Source organism: Astatotilapia calliptera, chromosome 6 (assembly GCF_900246225.1).
Source record: "Astatotilapia calliptera chromosome 6, fAstCal1.2, whole genome shotgun sequence".
Classification (NCBI taxonomy): domain Eukaryota; kingdom Metazoa; phylum Chordata; class Actinopteri; order Cichliformes; family Cichlidae; genus Astatotilapia; species Astatotilapia calliptera.
In genome coordinates, this window is record NC_039307.1 from 35,938,281 (window position 1) to 35,952,637 (window position 14,357).

The 14,357-nt window shown below is 40.0% G+C and overlaps 1 protein-coding gene across 2 annotated transcripts in view; it reads left to right on the forward strand.

Moving 5' to 3' along the window:
* The window catches only part of LOC113024691 (hsp70-Hsp90 organizing protein 3-like), a 30,903-nt gene that overhangs the window by 10,736 nt on the left and 5,810 nt on the right, over positions 1-14,357 (forward strand). For both annotated transcript variants that reach the window (XM_026171963.1, XM_026171964.1), the window contains 9 exons: positions 6,445-6,527; positions 6,631-6,711; positions 7,965-8,024; positions 9,006-9,176; positions 11,133-11,261; positions 11,511-11,556; positions 13,575-13,665; positions 13,780-13,921; positions 14,081-14,185. In XM_026171963.1, the coding sequence (XP_026027748.1) occupies positions 6,445-6,527; positions 6,631-6,711; positions 7,965-8,024; positions 9,006-9,176; positions 11,133-11,261; positions 11,511-11,556; positions 13,575-13,665; positions 13,780-13,921; positions 14,081-14,185 (908 nt within the window). The remainder of the gene's footprint in view (positions 1-6,444; positions 6,528-6,630; positions 6,712-7,964; positions 8,025-9,005; positions 9,177-11,132; positions 11,262-11,510; positions 11,557-13,574; positions 13,666-13,779; positions 13,922-14,080; positions 14,186-14,357) is intronic.

Below are 14,357 nucleotides of genomic sequence, written 5' to 3' on the forward strand. Positions count from 1 at the left end.
TGAAGCCTCTTAATCACAGTCAGTGCAAAAAGAAGCTAGTAAATGATTAGGATGCACATGTTGTAACATGTAACTATCTAGCTTACTTAGTAGCGTAACTAGCAAATCCTCCAGGAGAACTTGTTTTCTCATCATATTGACAGAAATAAAAATCGGGACTTGCATATTGCGCTTTGTTCTGCAGCACTCGGCATTATTCATATTACGTCTTATTACTGGGGCATTTCATTCACTTGCAAGACGAGAATCTCTATCAGAGCAGTATGCTAGTGTCTGCATGTGATTTTTAACTCAAGTTCAGCACAAAAAAGGGATGAAGACGCCACTGTTTTGCATTAATTGTGCTTTACATGCAAGTTATTTACTTTGAGTACAACTCTCTAGAAGAAGAATCGAATACATGAGCAAAATCAAAGCAAGAATCTGAAAAAAGTGTCTGCTTTTGCATGTACACAGTTTAAGCACTTCAGACAACTGCGTATAAATGCCTCATCAAAACATCCAGCTTCATTCAGTTTCATCATAAAATGGTCATTCACATTTCATTTGTGTAGTCAAATATTTTAAGAATGAATATAAATGGAAACTATGCTGGCTACATTAAACCGGTGGCATTAGAAGGCTGTGTGTCATCAAAGAAAAAGACGGTTCTGACACTAAAATCATCAGACAATAAGCTCCCCTGAAACATGATCATATTAATCAGTTGTTGTCCGCATATCTTTGGATTACTGTATTCTTAGTAAATCTGATAAAGACAGTATGAAATGAAACACCACAGATATCACCTGATTTGATGACATATAAAATGCAACCTTGCATATGTATTGAAATCTGTTCATGCCAGCTGATCTTCCACTACTAACACATGAATTTAAAGCATGGAGGGCAGCCCTACCCAAAAAACCCCACAATGCATACTGTAAAATAGCTCTCTATAGGCTGTCTTCATGTAAGTGGTATTTATGTTGTGGTGATGTTGTTTCAAACTGTAATTTGACATTGGCTAAATGTGGATGATAATTCAAAACAAGCCTGTTGCACCCGTGTAAACATCTTCCCTCTTTCCTGTTCTTTTCATACCTTTGCATGTCTTTGGTGCCACTGAGTCAGGTGGTGCCATTTCGGAAAGGTAAAACGATTCAGTGTCTTACTGTTTCTGATGAAAAAGTCTGCTCTGCTTAGCACCAGTTGCAGCAATGTTGTTTTTGAGGGGTAAAAATGTTCGCATGACACCATAAAGTATATTCTTTCCTTCCCCCTCTTTGCCTTCATATTTGGGAGTATAGGAGACTTTATTGTGTGTGTGTGGCAATCTGTACCAATGTACGTTTAGCGCCAGAGATTTCCCACTCATTCCCACATTTCCGACTCAATTTCTTATCAAGCAATGCAAATGGACAGGTAGTATGAGATAATTCTGGTTTCCTTCTGCTACGTGGTCTTGGTTTTTCACAACGATAACTGAAAAGGTCTGCTTCATATCAGGAAGACATAGCTGAGGTAAAGATGTGGCTACATGCCAGGAGTGTGCAAATGTATCATCAGCCTTAGCCTCAAGACTTAAAAATTTACCACCTTGAGAGCTCAGATAGCTTGATGTTGTTAACACAAGACATTTTATGAAATGGACTTATTCTCCAGGGTGCTCTCCGACTGAACTTCTGACTTCTTTTTGCTCCGAGGGCAGCAGAACAAATTGTTCAGAGCGCAGCTTGCATGGAAGCTCAGCAACAGAAAACTGCTCTCATTACTGACTCACAAAAGGATTCTTAATCCAATCCAATCCAATCCAACTTTATTTATATAGCACTTTTAAAAACAACAAAGTTGACCAAAGTGCTTTCCAATAATAAAACAGAGATAGCAGTTAAAACCATACTTTAAGCATACAATGAAATCAATAAACAAAACAAATATATAATTGAAAAAGAAGATAAAAATAAATCAACATGAGTAGAATAAACAATAAGATATACAATGAATAAGATTAACAAAGTAAAAAGATTAAGAATGACCAACAGCTGACTAAAAACTGACTACAAACTGGCTCTGATAACACTCCTAGAAGGCCTTTGAAAAAAAGTGTGTTTTTAAAAGTGATTTAAACATTTTAATGATTTTATGCCTGCTCTTTCTCTGCAAGTCTATCAGTTTGCACTTACAAAATGATGACCAACACAAAACACACTGGAAAAATTTCCCTTTTACATTCTGTATGTGGCCAGCAGGAGGAGAATCTGTTTCAAATCTGTTTCATTTGATCTCTTCTGTTGTTCATAACACAGCAGACCAAATCTTGAATGGCTGAAAAATAAACTCACACAAGAATTAAAATGACCAGTGGCTCCTTTAATTGGCATCTCACCCAACTTCTGGTCTAAATAGAAAAGTCTGATGAATGTTTAAATATGTTTACCAGACAAAGTTTGCATATTACATGGTTTATTCAAACTGGCAACCTATTAAGGAAATACTTTAGAGAGAAAAAATTCAACAAGTTACTAACTATCTATGACTACTCAACATATTGATTTTTCAGGAAGTAAAAAAATTGCAGGCAGTTTTATTAACCTCTAACTACTACATGATTCACTGTCTTGCAAATATAGTCATTAACAAGTGTGATAAAGGTGGAGGTTCCCTTGTAACCCTTGAAACCTTTAAATCTCAGTGGCATGTCAAATATTCTATAAAAAGTAAATATAGTCACTTGAAATGCACAGGCTGCTCTGGCCCTCCCTGCTTCTAGTTTAAGCGCGAGGTCACTGATCTGTGAAACGGTTGGGTGTGACATTTTTTCGACCATCCCAGTTCTGGCATCCCGTCTGAGTTTTTAATAATTGATTGATTGGTAAATGTGTCTTGTTTGAATTTGAAAAGTTTAACTTACTGGGTAATGTTCAGCTGAAAATTAAACAAGAGCAAGAGTGAAATATTTCTAGAATGCTTCTAGCTGTTTGAGCACTATTTCTGTCCAGAGGGTCTCAGATGTGTCAGGCATTTTTCAGGCATGATGATCTCCTCGTGTGGCCCACAAGCGTTTCCCTCACCACAGCCTCCACTCACCTGTTGAAAGTTAAAAAAGGAGGGACGCTCTAAGAAACTAAGAGTCTACAAATGCACAGGACACACTGGAGAAAAGCTCTCTGGTATTGGAGCTCTCTTCCTGGACTTAAGTGCTCCTGGTATAATTGCTAAGTAGAGTCAGCTGCAGCTGGCAATACCCAATGGACTCTATGTGCTCCTCCATTGGTAATCCATAAGGAGTTATGGACAGCCCGTCTACCTACAAAAAGTGGCTGTTGTCAAATAAAGACAGTAGCCCTCCAGCCTGTGGGATACTCTTACATGTGCAGCTGCTGGTCCTTTCCAGGCGTGGAAACGTTAGTAACCTATAAAGAGTTGAAGTGAAACGAGGTGTTAAAAACAGTGAAAAATGCCCACTGCAGCCACTGTCTGTGCTTTTCATAGTGTATTTTATTTTTAATCATTGAGTTTCTTTCACATCTGTCAGCATTGTCAACTAGTCAGCCTTCAGCATACACAAAGTTGAGCTACGTGCTGAGGACTGCATGGGAGAAGGTGTGTTGGTTGAAAACCCCTCTGTGTAGGCAAATGTTTATGCAAACAGACACAACTGTGGTGCCATGTAATAAACATTAGTCAGGGGAGGGAAAGTAATACATGCCAACATAGGAAAAACCATGCTAGGACCTACTAGGTCTGTCACAGTCATGAAAAAACAAAAAGGAACACAGAAAGGTAGAGAAGTAGTCACACTCAAAATGTTCTTTTGTTCTGTGCACTTTAACACAATAACATTAAAAAGAAAAACAGAAGCACAATGATGGGATAAAGCGCTGCTGCACTGAAGGATCTGAAACAGTTATCCACACTTTTTTGGCAGGACTACTGCAGCTCCTTGTATTTTAGTTCGACTAATTCCAATCTCTGTTGTTTGCAGCTGCTTGATTGTAATTTCACTCCTGTTTTAGCTCAGCTGAACTGGCTACCTGTGGGGTTCTAAAGATTTTACATTTTTGTTATGTGCTTTTAAACACCGCCCTGTATTAACTCCTTAATACACATCTGTGAATGTGAGAGTGAATGAATAGTGGCATTGTAAAGCGCTTTGGGTGCCTTGAAAAGCGCTATATAAATCCAATCCATTATTATTAATATTATTATTATCTTTTAACTCCCTATTTTGCCTCCAGGTCACTGAGGCACTCATCATCCTAACAAGTTCTCGCAGTTCCCTCTTCTCACCTAAAGACTCAAAGCCATCAGGCCTCTGCTATTATTGGCCTTAAGCTCTGGAATAATCTTCCCATCCAACATAAGAACCTGTTCAACAACTGACGGTTTTAAATCAGACATTATTAACTGCTTCTGGTCCAGTCTGAGGTCCCTCGTGTTCTGGTCAAGCTTGCTGTTTGGCTGTTTTTTTTTTTTTACCATTGTTTTTAGCATTGTTGGAATTTAGTCGTTATTCTTGTCATGGTGGCTGTTTTCCATGAGTTCTGTGTTTTCTCATTGTTTTTACCACTGTTAGTTATTTACCACTGTTAGTTGTAATTCTATTCTTGGAGACTTGGATTGTAAGTAAGTAAGGCTGTAAAGTGCAGTGGAATCCCGACTTACGAAATTAATTCGTTCCCGAGTGTCTTTCGTAAGTCAAAAATTCTCGTAAGTCGAATCACCCATGGCACCTTTTGAGTGAGGCGATGCTGAACGATAGGCTATAGGCTAATTGCTAACTAGAACAACAATACGTTGTTCAAGGGGTTGTCACATGATTCGGAAAGCATTGTGGGCATTGTAGGCTCAGCCAATCAGAGCCAGCGGATTTCGTTACACGGGCATTTTGCCGTAACATATTGCCGTTCAGTGCCTTCGTAACTTGAATTTTTCTTTAAATGGGGTATTCGTAAGTCGGAGTTCCACTGTACTTTGCAATAGTTTCTGGTTGACAAGTTGGCATCTTCAATGCAAACTACAGAAGACTATGGCAAACTGTCACAAAGCAATCTGAAGGAGATTTTTGTTGCAGATCTGTATACCACTTCATCTTACAGCAACCATTCACTAGTGGTTGGTAATACACGTTTTCCCTAGTGGTCACCAGGTGGTCACTTACCATCTAAAGGGTTTAAACTGCCAACAAATCAATGGTTGGTTGGAAAATACACATTTCTCCGTAGTGAGTGTTGGTTGTAAGGTGGTCACCAATCAGTCTCTAGACCTGCGTAACCAGAGCCTAAGTTGCTAAATTATCTGATCCTGTCAATGGAGATGGCTTTATTACCATCTAACTCAGGGGTGGGCCAGTGTCCTGCATGTTTTAGATGTGTCCTTGTTCCAACACAGCTCATGTAAACGGCTAAATTTCCTCTTTGGCATGTCTTGAAGTTCTCCAAAGACCTGGTAATGAACTAATCATTTGATTCAGGTGTGTTGACCCAGGGTGATATCTAAAACATGCAGGACACCGACCCTTGAGGCCTGGAGTTCCCCAACTCCTTACATAAAACTGCTTTGTTTACATTTTGCATGTTGCATTTTGTAACAAGTTGCATTTCTGATTTCAATATTTTTTAACCATATTAAAATTTCAATTGAATCGTGTAGAGCGCAGAGTTAGTTGTGATTATATTTTGGCTTTAATCATGAGACAAACATCTCGAGGGGGGAAAAGAAAAGAATCAATGAAAAGACTGATGCCACAAATAGAGTGTAGAATCACCTGCATCTGTGCCTTTTACACAAACAACAAAGTAGCTTCAGTTGCACGTAAGCTGGAAGCACTACATGAAGGAAAATTGTCTTGTGGTCTTGAATGATGTAGATGCACCCACTGACGTTATCAGGAGAAACAGGCAGATTTATTTGCATGTTTTTCAGTTTAAACAAATATCTAACTTGGCACTGATATATTTGTTGTACTTTGAGTTTTACATAGCATCTGTTTGACCCAAACAGCAAACTGACATCTTAGTTTTGACCTTTCCGTGATCCTGTGTTGTGCTTTTTCTTTCACGCTTTAAGAATAGAGATGTACAGTGGCCTGTATTTAAATAAGTTAATAGCAGTTGTGTTTATTGTAGCTGCCCAGAAGGCTGAAAAAGAAGGGGAAACATGAGATCAGATAAGGTGACACATTTATGTGTTTCCTCCTTTCCTTTCCTTCTGTAAGAAGCTGCCACACGATCACCTGCATGGTTTTGCAAGGGAAATTGGCCAGTCAGAGATCTGAATTGAGCACGTGCTCTCGTACTCTACAGACAAACAGAAAATATAGTCAAATGCCCGTCATTAGAGGCCCAGTTAAACTGATAGCAAAGTGGCTGTTTGTGTTTTCGCGTCATGCCTTTTGTGTCCTGTCACTTTGCAGGAAAACGGCTCAGTGCAATGAGAATATTCCTGTTTGTTTGTGTCTAGACGGTTCTGGACAGGAGGAGATGGAGGCTCAGAATGGACCCCATGACCCATCACACAGGAGGAAGGATCAGAAGTCATCACAGGTACACTGAGCGATTATAAACTATGCGTCATCATTTGGTCAGCTTGTGTTTAAAGCCAGTCATGGAATGAATGTGTGTGTGTTTGCTCCTGTTTGTGGAGCAGGCCATGATGCACAATGAAGAAGATTTGGATGATGAGGAAAGAACAAGAAGGAGAGCTGAAAGAAGGAGGGCCAAAAGGAAAGTAAGTAAGAAAAAGTCACAACAGCACTGTACAAAGTCTTGAACCACCACTAGGAAAATGTGAAGTAGGTACAGCAATTTATTTAAACGTGTAAACATGAATGGTATTAATGTACAAGCCAAAGCCAAAAGCAGAGTTTGTACACTTTCTCGTAAAAGTAGTCTTCCTGCATAGGCTTCTTGAAGGGCATTTAAAGCTGCCATTCTCCATTAAAATTATCCCACACTGCTTCAATAAAGTTGAGGTCTGGGATCTGGGGAAATCCATGGCTGATAGTGTTTCATTGTGTGTTCGTGTATGCTTTTACTGCAATGGGATTGTTTTTAGGATAATTTTCATGCTGAAATGTGAAGCTGTTGGTAATCAGATGCCTTCCAGATAGCACTGCACGGTGGATCAAAATCTTCGTGTACTTTTCTGTATTCATAATTCCAGTAATTTTGACTTCCAAACAAGGACGGAGCCTCTGCTTTGTGTTACAAGTTGGCTGTAGACACTCATTGTTGTACTTCTTTCCTGTCCGCCTCTGCTTATTGATGATGTGAAAGTTAAGTTAAAATGATCAGATTCAAGGAGTGGATAAGTGGAAAAGCAGCCAACCTTCAAAAAGCCTGGAGAACTAGTGCCAAAAAAACCCCACTTTAAAAACGACACGAGTGTCTGGCTGCTTGGAAGCGAAGTGTAAAGAACAGAGTGGTGGCTCAGGTCTACACAGTACTATTACGATACCTACAGCTTATAGTCAAAGTCAAAGTCAACTTTATTGTCAATTCTGCCACATGTACAGGACATACAGAGAATAGAAACTTCGTTACTCTCAATCCCTAGATAAAATAGAAAATGAACATTTAAATATAAGAGTGATTAAAAATGCAAGTAAAATATTTTAAAGTAAAAAAAAATAAATTAAATAATATAATACAATTTTACATATAACAAGAAAGCTATACAATATACAATATAAGGGTAAATGACATTGAGTGCAAACCAATGTCATATATAGTATGTTGTCAGTGTTAAAAGCTGTTTTCTAACTGAAATGACTGCATCTGCTACATTATCATACAGCTTAGCACTACTCACATTCCCTGCTGCTCCACCTGTTCACACACATTGTTAAAATGCATTAACCAACCTCTTTCCTCATTTTATGATACATTCTAATACACGTGTGCTTCTCCACCTCTGTTTACTCATGTTTCATGTCATCATCTATCATCCAATAGCCATCATGTCCTTGCTCTTAATTTCAGAGGCAGAAAGAACGGAGGAAACTAGAGCGAAAGGAGAGGATGGAGGATGCTTCAGAGCAGGTGCGGTGCTAATATTCACATTTGTCTTTCTTTCTTTCTCTTTTCTTTCTTTTCACTGCAATCATCAGACCACATCACCTGATGCCTCATACCCTTTCACACACTTAGCTGGGAAACTATCTGAGTTGCCTTATCCTGCCCACACTTGCTGTGCTTCTGCAAGCCACTTTGCAGTCCACCTTCACTCCACGTTATGCAGTATCTGATTCATGTAATAAGTCTTTTTTCTGCTTGGTGTCTTTGTGTTGTTCTACTGCAGGCAGCAAATATATGTTACCACAGGTGGAACTGTCATCTTTTTACAATGGTGGTTTAATGACAACACTTACTATTATACAGTATTATATATGTTCTTAAACTATATACAAAATTACAGACAATAGAAATCTGTTGTGTAGAAATCACAGCTCTTACCTTTGTCTGTAGGTTGCACACAAAACCATTTACTCTGCTACAGCCCCATTCAGTGTCCTTTGCTCTGAGGTCAGCTAGGCTGTGTTTTATTGTAAATTTAAAGACAGGTATCAGTTCTCACAGGTATCTGCATCTTACTTATTTTTTATAATAAGTACAAAAGTCATAAGTCTGTATTTTTATGTACAGTCTGTGATTTAGATTGTAATTGCTCAACATTTATTTTTAAAGGCTTTATTATAACAACATTTTGCTCTTCTGTTATAATGTAGGCTCTTATAAAATGCATAAGAGAAAACAATCACATCACCACTTGTTTTCTTCTTTATTGGGTTTACTGGCTGCTTTAATCTAACACATAAAATGCTCACTTTCTGTGAAATACAACACAAAAGAGAGAGACTGCCTAATACTGAGTGAAGACAAATTCTTCTTGCAAATCCAGTTCATCAAAAGCTCAAGGTTTCGAGTTGTTCTACTCCCACACTGAAGAAGGCCTAGCTTATCCAGTCACTTTATATAATGATTTTATAGTTATTCCACAGTGATGCTTTTATTTTGTAACAGGAAGAGGAAGCAGCTGGAGAAGTGTCAGATACTGACAGTGATGAGGAGATGAAAGAAGAAGAGCGATGGACTGCCGTTCATTCCAGAGCCAGATGCAATCCTGAATCAGTGGCTGCTGTCACAACGGAGAGCAAGACGAACCGCCAGCTGTCCCACTGGATGTCAGATGAGGTGGGTTGAAGCAAGGTAGCCGTACTTAGTGTTTTATCCCGTCCATTTGGTGGGAAATAAATAATAAAACAGAGTGTCTGTGAACATATTTCATCCAGCGAAGCAAAAGAGAAACTCAACGGTTTAACAGACCTGTGCTAGAGTAACACATGAGGCTTATCATAGAAAACACTGATTTCTACTCTGTAATAACCTGCTCCAAACATGCTTGGTATGACTTGCACTTGGTATGACGGTGCACCGTCATGCACATACACTGTTCAAAAAGCTTAAAGCAGTGGCATGGGCAGATCTCAATGCATTTTAAACATCTATCCTGACATGGACTGGGTGTTGTGTTAGGACCCAAAGGAGGCCACATAACCTGATGGAAATAAAAATGATCAACCTACAGAGGGCTGAATTCAAAGACACCCAAAAGTCAAAGATTTTGCTGAAATTGCATTGCTGCAACTCATTTAATAGTTTGATTGGGCATGCGTGTATGCATGCCTAACAATATGCTCCAAGTGAATCAATGGATGGTGTCCTGGGGGAACTCTATGAGGTCCAGGGTATCACTGACCTCGTGGATAGTCTGAGGTGCAACCTGGAGCCGTCAGATGGAACGAAACATGATCTCTCAGAGCTATTCTATTAGATTTCAGTCAGGCGAGTTTGAGGGTGAGTCAGTGGTATCACATTTCCTTCATCCTCCAGGAACTGCCTGCATGCTCTTGCCATACCAGGAGGACCCAGGACCTACAGCACCAGTGTAGGGTGTTGACACTGGATCCAAGAATTTTATCCCAATCCATAATGGAAGTCAGGTTGCTGTTGCCTAGCCTGTAGAGGTCTGGGTGTCGGTCCATAGATGTGCCATTTTAGACAACCACTGCTGAACAATGCTACAGGCAGCGACCTGTTCCTATCTGTGAAAAGCACAGGGCGCCAGTGGTGGAGATGTCAATTGTGGTATTCTATGGTAAATGCTAATTGGCCCCATGGTGCAGGGCACTGAGCACAGGGCCAGGGCGTGGGGATGTTGGGCGCTAAATGAAGTTTGTTTCTAAATATTTGGTCAGAGACATTCACGCAGTAACCTGCTGGAGGTCATTATGTAGCTCTGGCAGTGATCATTCTGTCCCTCCTCGCACAAAGGAGCAGATAGCGGTCCTGCTGATGGGTTAAGGACCTTCTATGGTCCTGTCCTGCTTTCCTAGAGTAACTGCTTGTCTCCTGGAATCTCCTCCGTGTTCTTGAGACTGTGCTGGGAGACAGCAGACCTTCATTATCTGTGCAACCTCTGTAGGATCCAAGTATCACCTCATGACACTGACTCTAACCAAATGCACAATTAATGAAAAAGGTCAGAAAAGATGAGGAGGGAGAAAACCTCAGTGTCCATGGTGTCCCACACCATTCCTGTTTCACGGGTTGTCTCATTGTTGTCCCTTTAGTGCAGCTGTTGTTATTTTCATGAACATCAAAGCAGCTGACTTGATGTTGTACTCTGATTAAAAATCTTTCCCTTAATAATTTTAAGCAATACGGGTCTTAGACTGTGAAACACTTGTACACAACACCTGTATTCCTATTATCATAAAATTAAACCTGCACTGACTTTTATGTGTTTCAGAACTATTTGAACACACACAAAGACACGACTCAGAGTCTTAGAAAGTATTTGCATTTCTATGAATAGGTAAGCTCTGATTTATGGATAAACTGTGACTTAGGCAACTGATGTGAGAACTAAGAGATCTGTGCACAAACACAGTAAAACCTCTAAAAAATACTAAAGCTACTGCGCCGTGTTTTGGATTCAGCGCCTCCAGTTCTGGATCATAAAGGATCATAAAGATCAGCCAGTCTGATTTATGTATTTTTAGCTCGGAGCAGGTCAGAGCAGATTGACATCTTCAGTTTTTGTCACTCTATAATACTGAAGGTTTTGTGTTACTTCCTGTGGTTCAGGAGCCTGAGTGGGATATCAGCAGTGCATTTGTGGCCAACGCTGCCAACAACATTAAACTGAAAGGCCTGATGAACAGAGCAAAGCAAATCTCCAGAGAGAACAAGGAAAATGAGGCCAGGAGCAGCCAGGTACTCTCTCTGTCTCTCTCTCTCTCACTCACACACACACACACACACACACACACACACACACACACACACACACACACACACACACACACACACACACACACACACACACACACGCAAGGTCCAGTGATCTAGCCCAGAGATGAGCTTATATGATCCATCCTCTTTCATGTATGGCTGGCTAAATGTATTTTGAGTTAGAAACCAGTGACGTGACTGCAGTGACAGAACTTTCTGTGGTGATTTCAGGAGGAGAACACAGAAGAAATGAGGAGGATGGGGGAGTCCCTGACATGTGAGTCTGCTCATGTGTTCTTCTTCAGCTCTATCCTGCAGCCAATGTTCCCTCTAATTTTTCATGTGTCTGAGCGAACACACAAACTCCCTGAGCGGTCCCTTGGACCACTGTGAGCCACAGCAGACGTGTGCACTGTGGTCACACCAGCATCGAATCCATCCAAGTTACATGGTTTATTAAAATAATCACATTACAGCATTTACATTTATGTTACACTACTTTTACTTAACTGCTTTAGCCCACTTACAATGAAAATTAAAAAAAAATCTTGTTCATGACCTGTGTAGCATGTTAACACAACTGGAAGTAAAAATAACTTGAACTCCAATTTTGAAAACACAACTTTCTTTTTTCTTTTTTTTTCTTCTTCTTCTTCTTTTTTTTTTATTTTTTATAAAGCTCTGACTTGTATTATGAGTCTGTGGTCTGGGAGAGAGTCCTGTAACTCTGTCTGCAAAATACAGCATATAATGACCAATGTTGGGCAATTAATTATATAGTTACTTCTTCAAAAAAGTTACTGAGTTTTGCAAACAAAGTTTTTTGCAGCTGTTTACCTAAAAATGCAGCCAAGTCGTTTTTTTAAATAAACATTTCAAATTATTTACAGAACAATCAGCTGTTCTGCATCAAATTTGATGCCACACAAATTATTTGTGCCACTCCAAAAAGTAATTTCTGTCCACTATGAGATGAAGGAGAACAACAGCCTGATACCTGCAGGCCTGACAGCAGGAGATGTATCACTGCTGTAACACCTGTAACATTCAGCAGTGGCCTCGTTGTTCTGACACACACAATAAAACTACTGACTACACTACACACTAACTATACAAGATATGGGCTAAACGTCGCAAATCTCTCACATCTCAAACACCGCCGTCACTCCTAAAACTTCCCCCTTCTTAAACCACTAAATGCCATGTTGCCATATTATTTTTGATTGGCCGACACATGGTACATTTTTTGACCAATAGGAAAGGCTGGGTTCCATCTGTCCTGCTCACATCTCCAATGGTTGTACACGTTGTCATTAACGTGGCTTCACTCCACATCAGCCACGCCGTTTTGCTCGCTAAAACACCGGTGTCGGCACATAAGGACGCTGTCATAGCCTGTCAACGACGTTGATTAGCTGCGTATATACGAATGTGAATCGCGTGATTGGCTGGACTATGGGATAAGGTGGCAGCGTTCTGATCCCATACGGGAGCAGCCAGTCACTGACTAACACTGCAAAACAGATTGTTAATGTATTTACTTTAATTTCAATTCAGGTTAGATTTTTTTTGTGCACAAAACAGATTTTTTGTGCGCAGAGACCGTGCCAGCAGTGCGCAATTGCGCACGCGCGCCCCTTAGAGGGAACATTGCTGCAGCCTTGCAATAATTTCAGTGCACAAGATGCCATCGGTCCATTTTTAGATTTAAGCCCAGTCAAATTCCAAATTTTGGACCAAATTTGCAAAATATTTAGTCATTCCCCAAAAAAGGAAGAAATATTTCTTCTCTCTAAAAGATGGTGTCTATTTCAGGAGCGTTGATCGGTATTCGATTATGTAACTCATGAATAATATGTGCTTATATATACTCATTGGCCTTTTAATTATGCACGTCTTGTAAATTTTATGTTTAGGAAGCAGCTACGTTTTCAGTTTTTTAAAATATTGTCAACAAAAGTGATCAGTCTACTTTGTTTATTACTGAGTCTGTAATAATGGCAACAGTTGTAATGATAATAATATTAATAATGATAAACAAAAAGGAAAATGCTAATCATAAATTGTTGCTGCTGGATTGTTTGCCTGTAGGAAAGCGAGTTGCTGTTTATGAAAGTCAGACGGTTGCAGCAGCACAGAGAACTGAAAACAGACATTGCTACATTGGATGGTTTGGCCTAGCCAAAAACATACCTAATAAAGTGGCCAGATAGTGCGTAATAAGTAAGAATTAAGACAAAAAAATGAATGTGTCACCCCTACTCTACGCATAAAAGTGTGTGTGACCTTCTCCAGTGCAGGGCATTAAGATGTTCGAGCAAGCCCAGTACACAGAGGCGGTGGACATGTTCACAGAAGCCATCTTCTGCGACCCCAAAGATCACAGGTGAGCTGACCTGTGAACCCAGACTCCAGCTCAGACTTCAGCCTTTTTCACATCCACTTTGGTTGAGTAAAGTCTCCTGCTGCCTGTGTGTTCGTGTCTCTTCTTGTGCCTCAGGTTATATGGAAATCGGTCGTACTGTCACTGGTTTCTGGAGCGGTACTCCTCAGCTCTGAGTGATGCTCGAAGGTCCATCCAGCTGGCTCCCGACTGGCCGAAGGGATACTTTCGTAAGGGCTGTGCTCTGGTGGGGTTAAAGGTCAGTGAGTTCTATATAACAAATAATACATTTCAATGCCAAGCAACTGTGTCTTTATTTTTATATGTTTCTGCATAAAAGATGCTACAACACTCTATCGTTTTATTTCCTCCACTCCTTCTTTCACTAACTGCTGTTGCGTGTCTGTGTAAATGACAGCGGTACAGTGAAGCAGAGAAGGCCCTGGAGAAGGTGCTGGAGTTGGATCAGAATTGTAAGGAAGCATCCAAAAAACTCTTTAACTGTCGGGTCCTTCAGCTCATGGTGAGGAACGTCACGAGTGACTTCAGGGTTCTGGGGTATAACAGCTGCCTGGAAGATATTTTAAAAACTTAAATTTACAAAAACATTTCACATTCTTTAAAAAAGTATAAAACATCCTAAATTCTTGGGAACACCAGTTACTGTTGGTGCTTAGAAATGCAGACAAACCAAA